Here is a 17,789-nt window from a genome sequence, read left to right as displayed (position 1 = left end):
GGAAGATGCTAAATCTATGGTTCTTTAAAACATTAGGTGAAAAGTTCTGTGGGTCAAGTAATCAATTTCTGAGATGGTGTATAATGAAGTTTTAGACTGACCACCAGACCCATGTCAAAATGTTGGGATGGAGGGTCTAATTAAGGACAGGTTGAATGTGCTCTTCCCCTTCCTCCTTATTTCCAGAGTTGAGAATTTGGGTTTGTAAAAAATTCTCTTGACTTGTAAAGGACCAAATTATTTTTTCATCTTAAAACTTATAACTCCAACTTTGCACTGGAACAAAAAGTCTGAAACTTAATATGTAAAATTAGGAAAATACAAAGATTTATAAGAAAGGAAATGAGTAAAACCAGGAAACTCATGATTAAACAAGTCTATGTTATAGATAATTCTTAAAATATGGAATTTTGAGTACATTTTTTTTAAATCAATTATTTGAAATCTTTTCTTCCTCCCTACCGCACCTCAGTCTAAATCTAATGAAGAATCTGGGGATTCACAGCAGCCAAGCCAGCCTTCTCAGCAGCCTTCAGTGCAGGCTGCCATCCCCCAGACCCAGCTTATGTTGGCTGGAGGACAGATAACTGGGGTAAGTTTTCACTGAGAGAAGTGTAATAAGCTTTCTCCATGTCAGAACTGTCATTGGCCAATATCTGATTAGAACTGTTGGCTGTAGCAGACAGTAATATGACTATGCCTGGCTCTATGATGTCTTTTAAACGGAACTTTCCACAGTGTAAGCAGCTCTGAAAAAGGAACTATCTTTATCATAGGGTGTTTTTTCTTACCATTGCAGATGCTCTGGGTAATCTAAGGACATTTTTAAACCCATATTTCAACTGTTGCTTCATCATGCAATGGAGTCATGATCCCATGGTTGAGAGAGTTACAGTAATTAAATCAGTTATCAGTTTGGAGTTATAACTTCACTGCAGAGTAGAAGTTAAAGAATGGATTAGTACCTACAAAAGAAAAATATGTTAAGTTACTATATAGTGTTCTAAATGAATCCTCTGGTCTTAAATCCTGGCTTTGCAATTTCCTGTATGGGCTAATTGCTTTATCTCCCTTTGCCTCAGTTTACCTTCAGTTAAATGGAGATGTTAATAATACTTATCTCACAGTATGGTTATAAAGATTAAGAGTAATAACATATGTAAAACTCAGGGAAGAGTGCTTGGCATGTCATGTCATAGCATTCAATAAATATCATCTGTTTTTATTGGGAGTAATTTGACTGATGCTGATATATTAAGCTTTTAAGTTTTCAACTCTCTCTTTCTCTTAGTCACGATTCAGAATAATGTCAAAAGTTTGTCCATTAAATTATATTTTGAGGGGAGTCAAGAAGAGTGGTAAGGAAGAGTTATTGTTATTCAGTTCATATCACAACAACCCACGAAATTTTGTATTTCCTTGTTTTGGCAGTGGAAGTCTCTTTTAAGAATTGTTGCAAAATTGTTTACACAATCCCATCAGTAGAGGTTATTACATGTTTATATGTCGTATGAAATATTTATAAACATATATCTTGAAGGGTATCGGGTTTTTGAATGATTTGTCTTTGATTCTTATGTCTCTGATATACATATTTTGTTGGACCTTTTTTGAAAGACGTTTATACCATTAAATGACTAAGTGACTGTACATGTACTTCAGAATATTCCTTCTTGGTTTGATCAGCCTATGTCACCAGAAAGAAGATAGAACACACTTATCATTTTAAGTGTGTTTGCAATAAGTTACATTGTGAAAGCAACTTTAAATCTCCAAATACTTTTCCTATTTCCCTGTTTGGGTTTTATTTTGAGTGACTAGTGTTTATAATAGTAAGAGACACTTGGGATTCCAGGTTCTCCTGGCAGGGGCTTCTATTAAATTTAAACTTGGGCATTAGGATTCATTTGCATGTAAAGAGAGCGGCTGTCACCACCTGTTTCACAGAGATAATGTGTTGGAAAGAGGATGTAAAGTTGCAGAGACCCAGTGCTTTCAATAACAGAAAAGACTGTTGGGGAGGGGACTGTAGGGAGACCTGGAAAAGAAACGAATGGATCTCATATTCTTTAGTCATATCTTAGGACATAATGAAAATGATGGAATATGGCAGGGATTCATGCTAATGGGAAGCAGCTGGGCCTTATCAGTTCTTTCCTGGTCAGATTCAGCGTCCTTGTTCCTCATTCGTCTGACTAATCACTTGCTGTTCTGTTGGGTGTAAATTTCTTTTCATATCCTGTCAGCATTGATTCCTTTTTTTTCTTGCTCACTAGTTAATTACTTTTTTGCCTGAACTCTAGGGCCTTGGACAGGCTTGAATGATTAAGTCCGGACTGAGAACCATCATTTTAATTTAAATGTCCTTCTAGTAGTGTTAGTTTGATCAGCAGTGAATGTTTTGGCTTCATGCTAACCATGTGAAGTTGGGTAGCTGAAGTTTAATACCACTTGAGTATTGCGCTAGGGCCATCGCCTTCAACCTGTTCCAACTGTTTTGTCCTGATTTTGTTTAGCTGACTTTGACACCAGCCCAGCAACAGTTATTACTACAGCAGGCACAGGCACAGGCACAGCTGCTGGCTGCGGCAGTGCAGCAGCATTCCGCCAGCCAACAGCACGGTGCTGCTGGGGCCACCATCTCAGCCTCCGCCGCCACTCCCATGACGCAGATCCCGCTCTCTCAGCCCATACAGATTGCACAGGTAAGTAACACTCATAGCCAGCACGGGAAGGGAGGAATAGAGTGGCAGACTTTCTTTAGGATTAAACTCACTTTCTGATTATTAGCGTGTGCCCTTCCAGGCCTGAGAAGCTCTAGATGGGCGAGGTAAGTGGTGTAGCCTTCTTTACCAGTGGACTAGAAATAATACATTTGTTTGCTTAGTTAATATTATAAATACATAACTGATTATTTGAATAACTGTTTATATTAAGTGACAATTCTTGAATAATTAGCCGGCATATTTCTGAAGCAGGGGATTACTGTATTTATTTTAATTAGTTAATTACAGCAAGCATGGGTTCTTTCATGTGTTCTGCAGTGAATGTTGCCACCCATGTGTGAGAGAGACTGCCAGTCATCTCTCTGCTACAGAGTAATTAGCTTTGTGTAGAACTGCGTTAGAGTGTTGTTTGGCTTTTATTTTCACCTTTTAGGGCAAAGTATCCAGAGATAATAAAAATTTACTTAAGAGGCATAGACAGTTCTACCGAAGAGGAAAGGTACATGAATTCCTTTATCTCAAGGAGGGGAAAACAGTATAAGTAGTCATTTCAGTAAAAATATGCAAAGGAGGTGTTCCCATTGTGGCTCAGCAGAAATGAATCTGACTAGTATCCATGAGGTTTCGAGTTTGATCCCTGACCTCGTTCAGTGGGTTAAGGATCCAGTATTACCATGAGCTGTGGTGTAGGTCACAGACATAGCTCAGATCTGGCGTGGCTGTGGCTGTGGCTATGGTATAGGCTGACAACTGTAGCACTGGTTACACCCCTAGCTTGGGAACTTCTATATGCCGTGGCTGTAGCCCGAAAAAAAAAAAATATATATATATACATACATATATATATATATATATGTATGTATATATATATACACATACATATATATATATACACACACACACACACACACACACACACACATAAAAAGAAAGAAGGGTGAAAGGGAACACAAAAATATATATTTATTATGAGTCTATTGCTAAACAGTTATCTTGTCCCCCAATAGAGGAGGCTCAGAAATGGACTTAAATAAGAATTAGAATTTGAGTAAATATCACAAAAAAGCCAATTAACTATAAGAGTACAGAATAGATGTCAGACTAATCTTTATGACTATTATATCCAATAATTATCAGATAATGTTTTTATTTTGGCTGCTTTTTTCATCACCAAATAAATACTTTTTTAGAGCCTAAGCTTCAAGGCTCTATGTTGATGTTATTCTAATAACATAATATACATGAAAGCACATTGAAAATTCTCAAATACTTAGCCAATATAAGCAAGGTTAATATGTTGTAGATCAGATTTTTATATGGATAGCTATTTTTTAAATAAATTTCTTACACTGATTTCTCAGTTGGGTTAGGCTGGTGCCAAATTTCATGAATCATTATAGATCTTTTGGTTTATTGATGCAAATTAGACATAGCCCTCTCAGTTTTTACTTAACAAGAGAAAACTCAAACACTTAAAAAGTCAACATATTCTTTTCTCACTTGATTTTTTATTTATTTATTTTTGTCTTTTTAGGTCCACACCCTTGGCATATGAAAGTTCCCAGGCTAGGGGTCCAATTGGAGCTGTTAGTTGCCAGCCTACACCACAGCTCCATTCTGTGACGTATACCACAGCTCATGGCAACGCCAGAGTCTCAACCCACTGGGGCCAGGGGATCGAACCCACATCCTCATGGATACTAGTTGAGTTTGTTACTGCTGAACTACAACAGGAACTCCCTCCCTTGACTTTAAAAACTCTTTTTAGGAGTTTCTTTTGAGGCCTAGTGGTAAGGAACCCAAGTACTATGCATGAGAACTCAGTTTCAATCCCTGGCCTCACTCAGTGGATTAAGAATCCAACGCTGCCATGAGCTGTGGTGTAGGTCATAGGCATGGCTTGGATCTGGCGTTGCTGTGGCTGTGGTGTAGGCCAGCAGGTGCAGCTGTGATTCACCCTCTCGTCTGGGAACTTCCATATGCCTCGGTGTGACACTACAAAGACAAAAAAAAAAACCTCTCATTTTGGTCTCTGCATGTTAAAAACAGAACCATAACCATTTGTTCTGAGGGAATTTTAAATAACTATTAAAAATTATGTATAACATAAGTCACAACCCAATACATCCCCACAGAATAGCGAGTCCTTGTAGCAGCTCCAGGTTTCTTCACACACTTTTATGAGCATACCCACAGCACATCCTGATTGGGAGTTAGAATGTAAAATATTGACTCTTCTTTATTTGTATAATAGAATTCACCATCTGGGAACCTTAATTATTAAGCAAGGTTTTGTTTCAGAATCTTCAATCCATGTCTTAATCCTAATTTTTTAGGATCTGCAACAACTGCAACAACTACAACAGCAGAATCTCAACCTGCAACAGTTTGTGTTGGTACATCCGACCACCAACCTGCAACCAGCACAGTTTATCATCTCACAGACGCCCCAGGGCCAGCAGGGTGAGCACCTCCTTAGAGCTTCTTAGTGGTTCACCAAGGCTCTCCATCTATGTGACACACATGCTGACTACTCTCAATTTGACCTAGAAGCTGTCCATTGGAACAATGTTTTCATTCAGTTTTATTTAACTTTAAGCTCAATATTCATTTTGAGGAAAAATGTTTCTTTTGTCATGCATACCTCATTAGTGAAGGTCATCCTCACTGCCTTTCATGTATTTAATCATTAAGGAGGACCAGGAGTTTGGCCAGAAGTCTGAATTAAATCTTTCACTCACATGCTGAGCATACGTTGGATAAATTTCTTTTCAGCGTTTTGATAGTTTTTCATGGGAATGTATTCAAAGAATGTGGACTGAGCATTGAAATGCATATATGCCTCTGGGAGTTCCCGTCCGTGGTGCCGTGGAAACGAATCTGACTAGGAATCATGAGATTGCAGGTTTGATCCCTGGCCTGACTCAGTGGGTTAAGGATCTGGCATTGCCTTGAGCTGTGTGGTATAAGTCACAGACACAGCTCATATCTGGTGTTGCTGTGGCGTAGGCTAGCGGCTACAGTTCTAATTAGACCACCAGCCTGGGACCCTCCATATGCCACGGGTGCAGCCCTAAAAAGGACAAAAAGAAAAAAAAAAAAAAAAGGAGAAGAAAATATATGCCTCTAACAATCGTTTGTTTTATTCTAAAGTTTAAGAAAGAGAGGGTGTTATATTAGAAATTGTGCAGATTTTGTGAGTTATGTAAAACATCTTCAAAGCTTTTTAGTGCTAAATATTGTTGTGTAACTTCTATATAAAATTCAGTCATGATTGTAGGATTGGTTAATGGAATCATTATAGAGGATATGAGTATTAAGGCTTCAACTCAAGGCACATTAGTGCATCTGTACTGATTCCTCCTTATTTCTATTCTTTATGTTTTTTTCTTCTTGATCATTCATTCTAAAACTTTTTGTTGTATAAATACCTATTCCACTTAACAGATAGGATAGCCTGCTCCTTTCATGAACTAAATAATTTTCTGCATATACTAGCAGTTTCTCATGGATTCTGGGTTAAGAAGTTGAGGTTTTTTTGGAATTTCAGGCTTCTTCCATTTAGAATAGTTCTTCACTCTTGTCCATTCCTCGCTAAAATAAAGAATTGGCCAGAGAGATTATTCAGGTTACGCTAAAGACATACACCAGTTTTAGTTTAATGTTCCATATCTTCTTGCCTAAGTTGTATTTATTAACACGACTGAATTTCAGGCAAATAAGACATTAAGAGTTTTAAGGCCATTAAGACAATCAGAAGATCAGTTGGAAATTTTCACTTCACTTTATTTTCTTTTTCCGTATGTTCACAGTGCTATTTTATGTTTGACATAACACATTTGTTTTTACAGGTCTCCTGCAAGCGCAAAATCTTTTAACGCAACTACCTCAGCAAAGCCAAGCCAACCTCCTACAGTCGCAGCCAAGCATCACCCTCACCTCCCAGGTCAGTTTTCTTCCATGAGGGTTGCTCTCTCTTATTCTGTTGTCTTGAGACACTTTGGGGCTTTGTTTAATTTAAAACCACAACCCCCTAATAAAAATAATTCAAATAGTTTTCAAAAGTCACCAAAATTTCAAAGTTAGTCTTATCAACTTTGTAAAGCAGTGCTACCAAATTGATGTAGTCTTTGCAAATCTTCAAGGAGTCCCTGTTTTCTTATGTGTTCATAAAGAATACCTGTGTGTTAGTGCCATTTGAGAAATGAGTTCTTGCTGTTTGACCACCCTCCCCTGCATATTTGGCAGTAGAGATTACCACTTGAACTAGACACCTAGAGCTTCAGTTAAAACCCATTGTTGCCCTTCGCTCTTAGAAAACTGCAAAGACATTCTTATCTGTGTTTTAGTCTGTCTCAAGTTTCAAATGTTGCTTTAGCTAATTTCTGCGAGAGGCTTTAACTGTAGGAAAATCACAGGTTTAAGCTTTACACCTAGTTCTGTTTCTTACCTCGCTGTGACTTTAAGCATGTCATTTTGCCTCTCTGGACCTCCGTTTCCTCATCTGTAAATTAGATGATTAACAGGCTGATCCTGATTGTCTTTGTCCATAATCATGGAAGTTATCACTTTAATACCAACCTAACAGATTTGACGAAATTCAGCAACTGTTTGTGATAAAAACTCTTCTAGGAATAGAAGGTAACTTTCCCAACCTGCTCAAAGGCATCTACCAAAAAAACATTGTAAAGACTGATGTTTTCTCCCAAGATCAGAAACAAGACAGAGGGATGTCCGCTGTTAATTTTATTCAGCATTGCCCTGGAGGGCCTAGCAGTGCAGTAAAGCAAGAAAAAGAAATAAAGAACACATATAGATTAGAAAGGAAGCAGTAAAACTGTCTTAATTGATAGATGACATGATGTCTATGTAGAAAATCCAAAAGAATCTGCAAAAGAGTTGTTGGAATTAATAAGTGAATTTAGCAAGTAGGTAGGATACAGAGTCAATATATAAAAATTTATATAAAAGTCATTTGGAACTTGAAATTAAGAAGAAAAATATTTACAGTAATTAGGGATAAATTTAACAAACCCTTTTTTATTTCTTTGTCTTTTTAGGGCTGTACCCGCAGCATGTGGAGGTTCCCAGACTAGGGGTCGAATTGGAACTATAGCCACCGGCTTATACCACAGCCACAGCAACACCAGATCCAAGCAACATCTGAGACTTACACCACAGCTCACAGCAATGCTAGATCCTTAACCCACTGAGCAAGGCCAGGGATTGAACCCTCGTCCTCATGCTTACTAGTCGGGTTTGTTACCACTGAGCCACAATGGGAACTCCAACTTTAACAAAACATTTATAAGAACTATATGTTGAAAACTACAATATCTTGCTGAGTGAAATTGAAAAAGATTTTAGTAAATGCACAGGTAGAATATGTTCATGAAGACTTTGTTAAAATGTGAATTCTTTCCAAATTGATCTATAAATTCAATACAATCCAGTTAATATCTACAGACTTTCTTCGTAGAAATTTGCATGGTGTTTCTAACATTTGTACAGAATTGTAGAGAACATAGAATAGCCAGTTTTAAAAAGTAAGAAAGTTGAAGGACTACCTAATGTCGATTTATTATAAAACTAGAGTAATGAAGACAGTGTAATAATGGCATTTGAATAGAAATGGAGCAGAATAGAAGTCAGTAGACAGATCTACACATATAGAGCCAACTGATTTTCCATAAAGGTGCCAAAGGATTTCATTGGGAAAAGGAAAGCCTTGTTTCAGGTGTTGAAACAGTTGGATACCCATAGGCCAAAAAAAAAAAAAAAAAGAACCTTACTCCCTATTTCACAATGATATACAAAGATTAATTTGAAAGGGGCTGCAGATCTAAACTTCTGCAAAAAAATCTTCATGTCCTTGGGTAAGGTAATGATTTCTTAAGTGGGACACAGAAACACTAATCATAAAAGAAAAAAATGATAAATTTAATTTCATAAAAATTAGGGAGTTCCCGTGGTGGTGCAGTGGTTAACGAATCCGACTAGGAACCATGAGGTTGCGGGTTCGATCCCTGCCCTTGCTCAGTGGGTTAACGATCTGGCGTTGCCGGTGAGCTGTGGTGTAGGTCGCAGACGCGACTCAGATTCCACGTTGCTGTGGCTCTGGAGTAGGCCGGTGGCTATGGCTCCAATTCGACCCCTAGCCTGCGAATCTCCATATGCTGCGGAAGCGGCCCTAGAAATGGCAAAAAGGACAAAAAAGTAAATAAATAAAAATTAGAAGCTTCTGTTGAAAGAATAAAAAGAAAAGCTACAAACTGGAAGAAAATATTTTTAAAACTTATATCTAATAAAAGACTTCTAACTAGAATATATAAGGAACTCATACAACACAATGAGATGACCTGATTTTTTAAAAAAGAGGTATATGCAAAATATTTAAAGATATTTCACCAAAGAAGGCATATAAATACTTAATAAGCTTATGAAAAGATGCTCACAATTATTAGTCATCAGGAAATGCAAATGACGTATCACTATACACCACTAGAATGGGCAAAATTTTAAAAACTATAGTAATGCCAAGTGTTGGTGAAAATGTAAAGCAATTATAATTCTTATATGTTGCTGGTGGGGTTGCAAATTGGTACAGACACTTTGGAAAACAGCTTGGCAGTTTCTTATGACGTTAAATATACATGCATGTATATTTATGACTCAGCAGTTCTACTCCTAGAAATGAATGCATTTGTCCACACAAAGACCTGTGTATGAATGTTCACAGCAGTTTTATTTGTAATCACCCCAAAGTGGAAACAACTGAAAAAGCATCCATCAGCTGGTAAATAGATAACATAAATTTTGGCTTATCTATATGTGGAATGCCACTCAGCCATAGAAAGAAATGTACTTCTGATACATTCAGCATCATGTTTGAATTTCAGAAGCATTATGTTAAGCGAAAGAAGCCAAACATTAAAGACTGTATAGTGCATGATTCAATTAACATGGCATTTTACAACAGACAAAACTATGGGGACAGAAACCGTATCTGTGGTTGCCAGAGGATTGGGGCTAGGGTTGGGTATGACAGCAAAGGGCGCAAGGCAACTTTTGGGAGTGATGGAAATTTTCTCTGTCTTAATTGTGGTAAGCAGTTACATGATGATATATATAGTTGTCAGAACATATCAAACTGTACACTTTTAAATGGTGCATTTAATTGTGAATAAGCTGAATATAAAAATGAGGTTGAAAAAAGCCTATATCAGCAATTCCTTCCTGGCCTACAAGCTTTGTACACAGTGGCAGGGCTGTTGTAGCTTCATTCTGACTCCTGCTCACTGAATTTTACTCTACCATTTCTAGATCTGGCCCAGTCCAGCCTGAGATTTCTGGAGTTGGGGTAACTTATCTGTAACCACCCCACCAAAAGGTACCCAAAGTATTTTTAGTCCTTTATTATTTGAGAACAGGGCACTTCAAGCCTGGAAATGAAGTAACAATCTGATAGTTGAGACTCATCTCTACCTATCACAGTTTCAATGGGAATTTACAACCACAAAGGACTCTAATATGGTTGGTGCAGTGTGGCTCCTCCAGATGGTCAGGTAAAATTTCTCAGGGTTGACAGACCACAGAGATGAACTTTGTTGACTTCATCAAAGCACTGTGATAGAGAGGAGCTTACCCCAACTGTAGGCCTGTATAATTCCTATTGTGTAGTTTTCAAGGCCAGTTAGTTCAGTTCGAGAGAATACATTACTAATGAGGTCAGAGTTAGGGACCTGACCCATTTAAATTATAAGAAAAAAGCACATAACCATAGGCTCCATCTGTAGTCCTGTCCTACAATCTCTCACCTAGATTTCTGCTCACAGGAAGGGTTAACTGAGCAGTTACAGTGCAGAATTAGAGCAGCATTTCCCACTAGAAAGTATTCAGAAGGTCAGGTTCTACTCAGGGCCTGTGAGTAAAACAGAGTAGCCTTGTATCTGTGTGATTTAAAAAAAAAAAAAAAAAAGGTAGATTATACCCTCATGTCCTAAAAAAAACTTTAAATGGATTTAAATAATTGCATATTTAAAAATACATAGAAGTATTAAAAGGAATTTTATCCAAGTTACAAATAAGTCAAAGTCTTCTAAGATTTAAAACATAAAGATATTAGAAAGGGAAAAAAAAGTGTTTATCCAAATGATAATTTAAAACTCATGTACACGAAAATAAAAGGAAAAAAGCAGTTTGGGAAAATTATTTGTATTAATACAGCAGGCAAAGGCTTAATTTGTAACATTTGATGATCTCTTTAAGGATAAGAATGAGATTTATATATTATATCGTTAATATATAAATGGGTATGGATGTAAGTCCAATTCATATGAAAGGAAGTACAGATAATAATTGACATGTGGGAAATTTTTGGCTTTTAAGTAATGAGAGAATTACTTAAAATTTTAAGTAATAAGAGAAATATGAATTAGGGCAAAACAGCAAAGTACAATTTACTCACTGAATTAGCAAAACATTTTTAAAAACTGCTAATACAAATCCTGTGGAGAGCATTGTATAGTGAGAACTAGTATTATGTACCAGAAGCCGTGAAATTGTTTCTGGTATTCTCTTTATCCAGTTACAGAAAATCCTTTGTGAGTTTATCTCAAACAACTATAACAAAGGTGGAAAAAACAACTATACGCACAGTTTTTGATTGTAGTGTTACCTATGTTAATGGAAACAACGGAAAAAGTGTCTAACAATGAAGAAATTGTTAAGTAAACTATTGCCCTTTCAGTCAGCCTTTGAAAATGATAATTGTGATGACTGAAACCCCATAGGAAAAAAATTAAGACATAATTTTAAGGGAGAAAAGCAGAGTATAAAATCAGGTTGCCGTAATTACAGTTAAGGTTAAGAATGTAGATGACAGAGGAAGAAAACTTCCAGAAGTAAGGATAAATTTAGGGAATTGTATATGGTGAGAATATGTATTCATAGGTATTTACTTACACTCGGGGTCATCACATTGTATACATTAATAAATATGTACAACTTTTTTTGTATGTCAGTCATATCTCAGTTAAATTTTAAAAGTTTACTGCTTTGATTTTGTCCCATATGGTCCATTCCAATGTCTTAATCATATTGTAAAAATTACTCTGATCTGTGGAATGTCACCTTATTACTGAAAAACTTGAAAATTATAATTTGCGAGAAATATTTGTGAGATTAAATAAATTCAGTGCAACAAATTAAAAACAACATGAAAAATCTATGGAAGAAAATTTGAACAGATAGAAATGAAGCTATTAAGTTATTTAAACTATAAATGATTTACTGTTCCCCCTTAAAATAGTTTCAATAATCTCATAATATTTTTTATAATATTGTGTTACAAGTAGGAGATATGATAGTGATAAGACAGATATGGTCCCTACTGTTTTGAAACTTACAGTTTAAGAGGCATACTTATAAAATAGATTCTTAAAAATTAAGACTGATTTATTAAAAGGCTTAGTTAAGATGCATGTATTCAGACCATTTGAAAATCCAAAAATAATGGATTTCATATTTGTATATTCAAGTCTTTTCCATAGATTTACATGTTTAGCCTTAACTATAATTATAGTGTACATAACATCACACTCTGCTTTTCTCATTGGGTATTATGTTGTAACTTCTACAATGTTACATGGTCTTTATAGTTCTTCTTGAATACAGCCATTTCCTTAAATTATTTACTTGTGGCCTTCCAGAGTTAAATATCTTGGTATATGTTTGTTCTTATTCTTCCGTTCCTTCTCTAACAGCCAGCAACCCCAACACGCACAATAGCAGCAACCCCAATTCAGACACTTCCACAGAGCCAGTCAACACCAAAGCGAATTGATACTCCCAGCTTGGAGGAGCCCAGTGACCTTGAGGAGCTTGAGCAGTTTGCCAAGACCTTTAAACAAAGACGAATCAAACTTGGATTCACTCAGGTAACATGAACCCACCCTTGACTTAGGTTTCCCTCCTTGGCTGGGTCCAAATATTTGCTTTCCATGTCCAAAGAGACTTCCAAGGAGCAATATATTCCTCAGCCTTGTTTTTTAATTTTAGATTGTAACTTTTTCTTAGCCATCTTCTGCATTTGTAAGTTGATACCTTCATCATATATATTCATTTATAAATGTATAATTTACCATTAGGTTAAAATTGTTAAGATATCTCTCAGAACACAGGCCTCCGAAATATTAGAATTATACCCATAATTGATGAGAAGTTGAAAGATTCTGTTGGGGGATGATATAACTGTACAGAAAGCTTTGTTGTTTGAAAAACATCTGGTTCTAGACCTTTGTGCTATATATGTGTGTGTGTGTGTGTGTGTGTGTGTGTGTGTGTGTGTGTGTGTGTAAGATTGAGAAGAATAAAGATTACAGCTTCTTTTATAGTAGCCTGAAAGGTGAAACATTTGGAAGACTTGTTTAAAACCATTTTTTGGGGAGAGAGGAAGGGTTAGTGGAGACACACACACAAACTGAGGCTAATTAATCAATCATATAGGAATCTGTTGAAGATGAAAAATCTAGATTAGTCAAAATCTAAATCAGTTTTTTAAAATATCGCCTAGCAGAGGGCTAAAAGGTAGATTAAGTCTAATAGTTTAAACAGGCATCTGTGTGTATGACTTCTTTGTTCCAAGCACTCCTACTGACTTACTCTTTGATTAACCTGTCACAAATAATACTTTTTTTTTTTTTGTCTTTTTGCTATTTCTTGGGCCGCTCCCGCAGCATATGGAGGTTCCCAGGCTAGGGGTCAAATAGGAGCTGTAGCCACCGGCCTACGCCAGAGCCACAGCAACGCGGGATCCGAGCCGCGTCTGCAACCTACACCACAGCTCATGGCAACACCAGATCATTAACCCCACTGAGCAAGGGCAGGGACCGAACCCACAACCTCATGGTTCCTAGTTGAATTCGTTAACCACTGCGCCGTGACGGGAACTCCACAAATAATACTTTTAAAGCAGGAAAAGCATTAAGCTGAAGGACATTTGTATAAAATAATGTAAGATCATTAGGTAAAATAAAATTATTTAAGTGTAGTTTGGATTGGCTATTTTAATGGAATCAGGAAAAACCAGATGGTTTTATTCCAGAGAATATAATTACTGTTTGAAATTTAAGCCACCGCTTAAGTATTATCCAAATTATCTTATGTTGAAAGTATAGTAATGTACCACCTGCTCTCAAAGATCAAAAATCAGGGATGATATCCCTGCATTTTTAAGAACAGATTTTTATTCCTTACATTTCTTTGGTAATTTATTTTTGCTCAAAAAAACTCATTATATATTGGGAACATAGAATAATTTTTTTAAATAGATGTAATTTTGGAGAAAATGCAGGTGTATGTGTGAGGCATTTCAGTTGTGAAGAAACAAATTATAATTAGAAAGATTTTGGTACTTCTGAAACATCTAAACAATTCGAAATGTTTTTAAAAAGAAAGCTAAAGATACAACTGAATTGATGAGGGTAAATTTACAAGCTTAAATAAGTGTAAGGTTGGCATGTTCAGCAGTGCTTCAGTTCTTAGACTATTAACGCAGCATACTCTCAGGTTCCCTAGGAGATTGTTGCCTGAGTGATATGCCAAGGATGTTAAGGCTTTTAAATATCTTACCTTTTACCCAGTGTGGTTTGCCTTTCTGTGGCATTTGACCCAGCACACTGCCAATGCTGTTTCTCTTTCTTTCTCTCACTCTCCTTTTTATGTAAAAGAGCTACCCTATGGTCTGGTATTCTGCTTTATGGTTTTATCCTATTACTTGGCATAACTGTTCCTTATTTTTCAAAATGATTTTGACATAGCAGTGGCAACATTTTACAGTCCTTGACTGTGTGGTGCAGAATGGGAAGATCAACCTTTATTTTTAAGTCAGATACTTCAATTGTAGTTTTTTAAGCATTGCTTTTTATCCAATTTATTTATACATATGCTTACAGAGGACAAGTTAGACGTTTGAGTTATTAGGTTGAAACAAACAAAGCCCTATTCTCTGTGTAAATATGCATGTTATTAGGTGTTTTAAACAGTAGTTTTCTAACTACATAACTGGTTATTAAGGGATTACTGCTGGTGTCAGTACATGATTAGGAGGCATCCAATACCACCCATCACCTGTAGTATATTCATTATTTCCTAATCCAATCTTTGTTCCTTTTTTCCATTGCTTTTAAAAATGTATATAAAAGGGAAGTAATACAGTTCAGATTAGATATGAATTAACTGCTTCAAAGATTTATTTTTGTGAGGGAGAACCCAGGGTGGTTGTGAGTTATAAAAACACTAAACCGAGCTGGTATCAAATCAGCGAAAATTAGTATATTAACTGAGGCACCTGTTGCTTTTTAGACAATGAAATCATTTAAATGTGAAGTAAACTTGTATTATAAATCTCAGTTAAGTGGATTTGTCATTTATTGCCACAGTTTTAATTAATTGATGGCACAGCTTTTATTTCCAGCCACCAACTTATGGCATTGTTTCTTATTCTTATTATAATATGATCTTTGAATAGATATTTTATTTTTTGTTTGTTGTCATTGTTACTTTTCACAGAAAGGCATTACAGAAGTTTATGAATAGTTCTTAGTGAATTGTGCAATTATAATGTCAGAAAACATTTATTGCCATCTGACTCCTGCAGCAGGTCTTATATTCAAAGAGTTGCAAGGTTTAGTTGGACCTAGTTTTATAGGAAGCTATAATCTAAACAAATAAAGTGACTAAGACATGAATATAATGATATACAAAGTATAGTTTAATGCCTGACATATAGTAGGCACCTCGTATTTATTGATTAAATAAAGTAAGATTTAATAAATATATACATATGGGGAGTTCCTGTCATGGCTCAGCGGAAACGAACCAACTAGAATCCATGAGGATGCGGGTTTGATCCCTGGCCCTGCTCAGTGGGTTAAGGATCCAGTGTTACTGTGAGCTATGGCATAGGCCTGCAGCTGCAGCTCTGATTCAGCCCTTAGCCTGGGGATTTCCATATGCTGCAAGTGCAGTCCGAAAAAGCAAAAAAAAAAAAAAGAATTTATAAAGATATAGATAAAATCTATAGCTGTATTTATAGATTTTTATATAGAGATAATGGATAACATTTATACTTCACTCACACTGTCCTGGTTCTTTGAGTTTTACTGTAATTGGAACAAAATCAATCAGCAGTCCACTTCTGTTCTAGTGAAATAGTATTTTTTTTTTTTTTTTCTTTTTAGGGCCACACCTGTAGCATATGGAGGTTCCCAGGCTAGGGGTCGAACCAGGGCTGTAGCCACTGGCCTATGCCACAGCCACAGCAATGCCAGATCCGTGCTGTGTCTGTGACCTACACCACAGCTCACAGCAATGCCGGATCCTTAACCCATTGAGTGAGGAAAGGGATCAAACCTGCATCCTCCTGGATGATACTAGTCAGATTTGTTTCCTCTGAGCCATGACAGGAACTCCCGAAATAGTATATTTAGAGCTGTCAATAAAACTTTCTGAGATAATGGAACTGTTATGTAATTGTGCTGTCCAGTACAATAGCTACTACTATCTACATGTGACTATTGAATAATTTAAAAGGCAGCTAGGGCTTCTGAGGAACTGAATATTTAATTTATCCGATTTGAATTAATTTAAATTTAAATAGCCATATGTGGCTGGTGGCTATCCTATGGGAAAGATTAGAATATAGATCAGTTCAGTTGGGGTTCAAGTACTCTTGGTGCCTCATTTTATCTTCTAGTTGCAACATTTCCCTTCTTAAACTTTTTGTCAGAAGTAACTCACCAGTAAGAAAATAGAGTTTAAAAAGAAATGTTTTTTCATTTCCCTGACTGCCTCCTAATCAGGTGCTAATAAGTACTGTACTATCCAAAAGATGGATTATAGGAGTTCCCTTGTGGTGCAGTGGGTTGAGGATCTGGCATTGTCATTGCAGCGACTTGGATCACTGCTGTGGCACAGGTTCAATCCCTGGATCAGGAGCTTCCACATGCCATGGGCATAGCCAATAAAATAAAAGAAGGTAAATTTAAAAAAAAAAGATGAATTTAAGCAAGAGAAATCAAAGGACTCTGGTAATCCTAATTCAAAATGGGTGTTGCCAGGATATGGGAGTCGGCTGTCCTTGGTAGGATTAGCTATGTAGTATTTTGGACCAGAAATGTTGCCTTTCTGCCCTGTCCCTAAACTAATTGAAATGAGACCATGAATTATTTTCACTCCATGAGCTTCTATTACCTATATATACAATAACGATTCAAATATGGCTTTTCCAGCTTTAACAAGAGAGATTCACATGGAGGAAAAGCACTGTATACATTTCAAAGGTTATAGGCTTACAGAGAAAGATATTTTTTTGTAATATATTCAGGGGATCATTGTTCTATTGCTATAAGGTTACCACGTTTCCAGTACCCATAAAGGTTTGACTAAATGGGTCAAACCTCTCTACTGTGAATTTCTGTCTCTATAATGGTTACAAAAGTAGTCTTTTTAGAATACCTGGTTTTTGTAACAAACTTTGAAATCCAAACTAAGGGTGGAAAGATTTTTTTTTTTTTTTAACTGCTTCCTGAAATACTTTACAAGAAAATAAAATAAAAGGATGAGGCATTTAAAGTGATTTATGGGAAGTTTGGTTAGTTCAGAAACACCTAGGTTTATCTAGACAGTTACGTGTTTTAACCCTGTGGTGATAGAGATGAACTGATTTTTAAAAATTACATAACTCACTCTGGTTGCATCAATTAAGGGATTTGGTAGAATATCAGCACTATTTTTTGAGAGTTGGTGGAAACATTTGATATCTCAGTTATTATAAAGGTAGCAAGAAAGAGATTCAAGATAGATTATGGGACGGTTGTGAATATTGTCATGATCAAGGCCTAACAGTCTTCACTACAATATTGTGCTTAGCTTAGGGGTGGACTTTGTGGGACTCACTAAGTGAAATGTGTTGATTCTTTGTCTAGAACAGTTATTGGAGTAGCACCCTGGAGTGAAGGCTGTAAACTTTAGTGAGATGAGTCTTTTCTTTCTCTCTTCCTC

General features: G+C 36.4%; 1 protein-coding gene across 5 annotated transcripts in view; it reads left to right on the top strand.

Annotated features, from left to right (window-relative positions):
• Positions 1 to 17,789, top strand: part of POU2F1 (POU class 2 homeobox 1) — a 181,953-nt gene that overhangs the window by 134,986 nt on the left and 29,178 nt on the right. For 3 of the 5 annotated variants that reach the window (XM_047784009.1, XM_047784011.1, XM_047784010.1), the window contains exons 5-9: positions 473 to 592; positions 2,517 to 2,705; positions 5,063 to 5,189; positions 6,578 to 6,672; positions 12,491 to 12,664. In XM_047784009.1, coding sequence (XP_047639965.1) covers positions 473 to 592; positions 2,517 to 2,705; positions 5,063 to 5,189; positions 6,578 to 6,672; positions 12,491 to 12,664 — 705 coding nt within the window. The remainder of the gene's footprint in view (positions 1 to 472; positions 593 to 2,516; positions 2,706 to 5,062; positions 5,190 to 6,577; positions 6,673 to 12,490; positions 12,665 to 17,789) is intronic. The other 2 variants (XM_047784013.1, XM_047784012.1) reach the window with 1 other exon arrangement.

The sequence above is a fragment of the Phacochoerus africanus genome, chromosome 6 (genome assembly GCF_016906955.1).
Source record: "Phacochoerus africanus isolate WHEZ1 chromosome 6, ROS_Pafr_v1, whole genome shotgun sequence".
NCBI lineage: Eukaryota > Metazoa > Chordata > Mammalia > Artiodactyla > Suidae > Phacochoerus > Phacochoerus africanus.
Note: the sequence above shows the minus strand (reverse complement) of the source record. Positions and strands in the feature narration are given on the sequence as shown.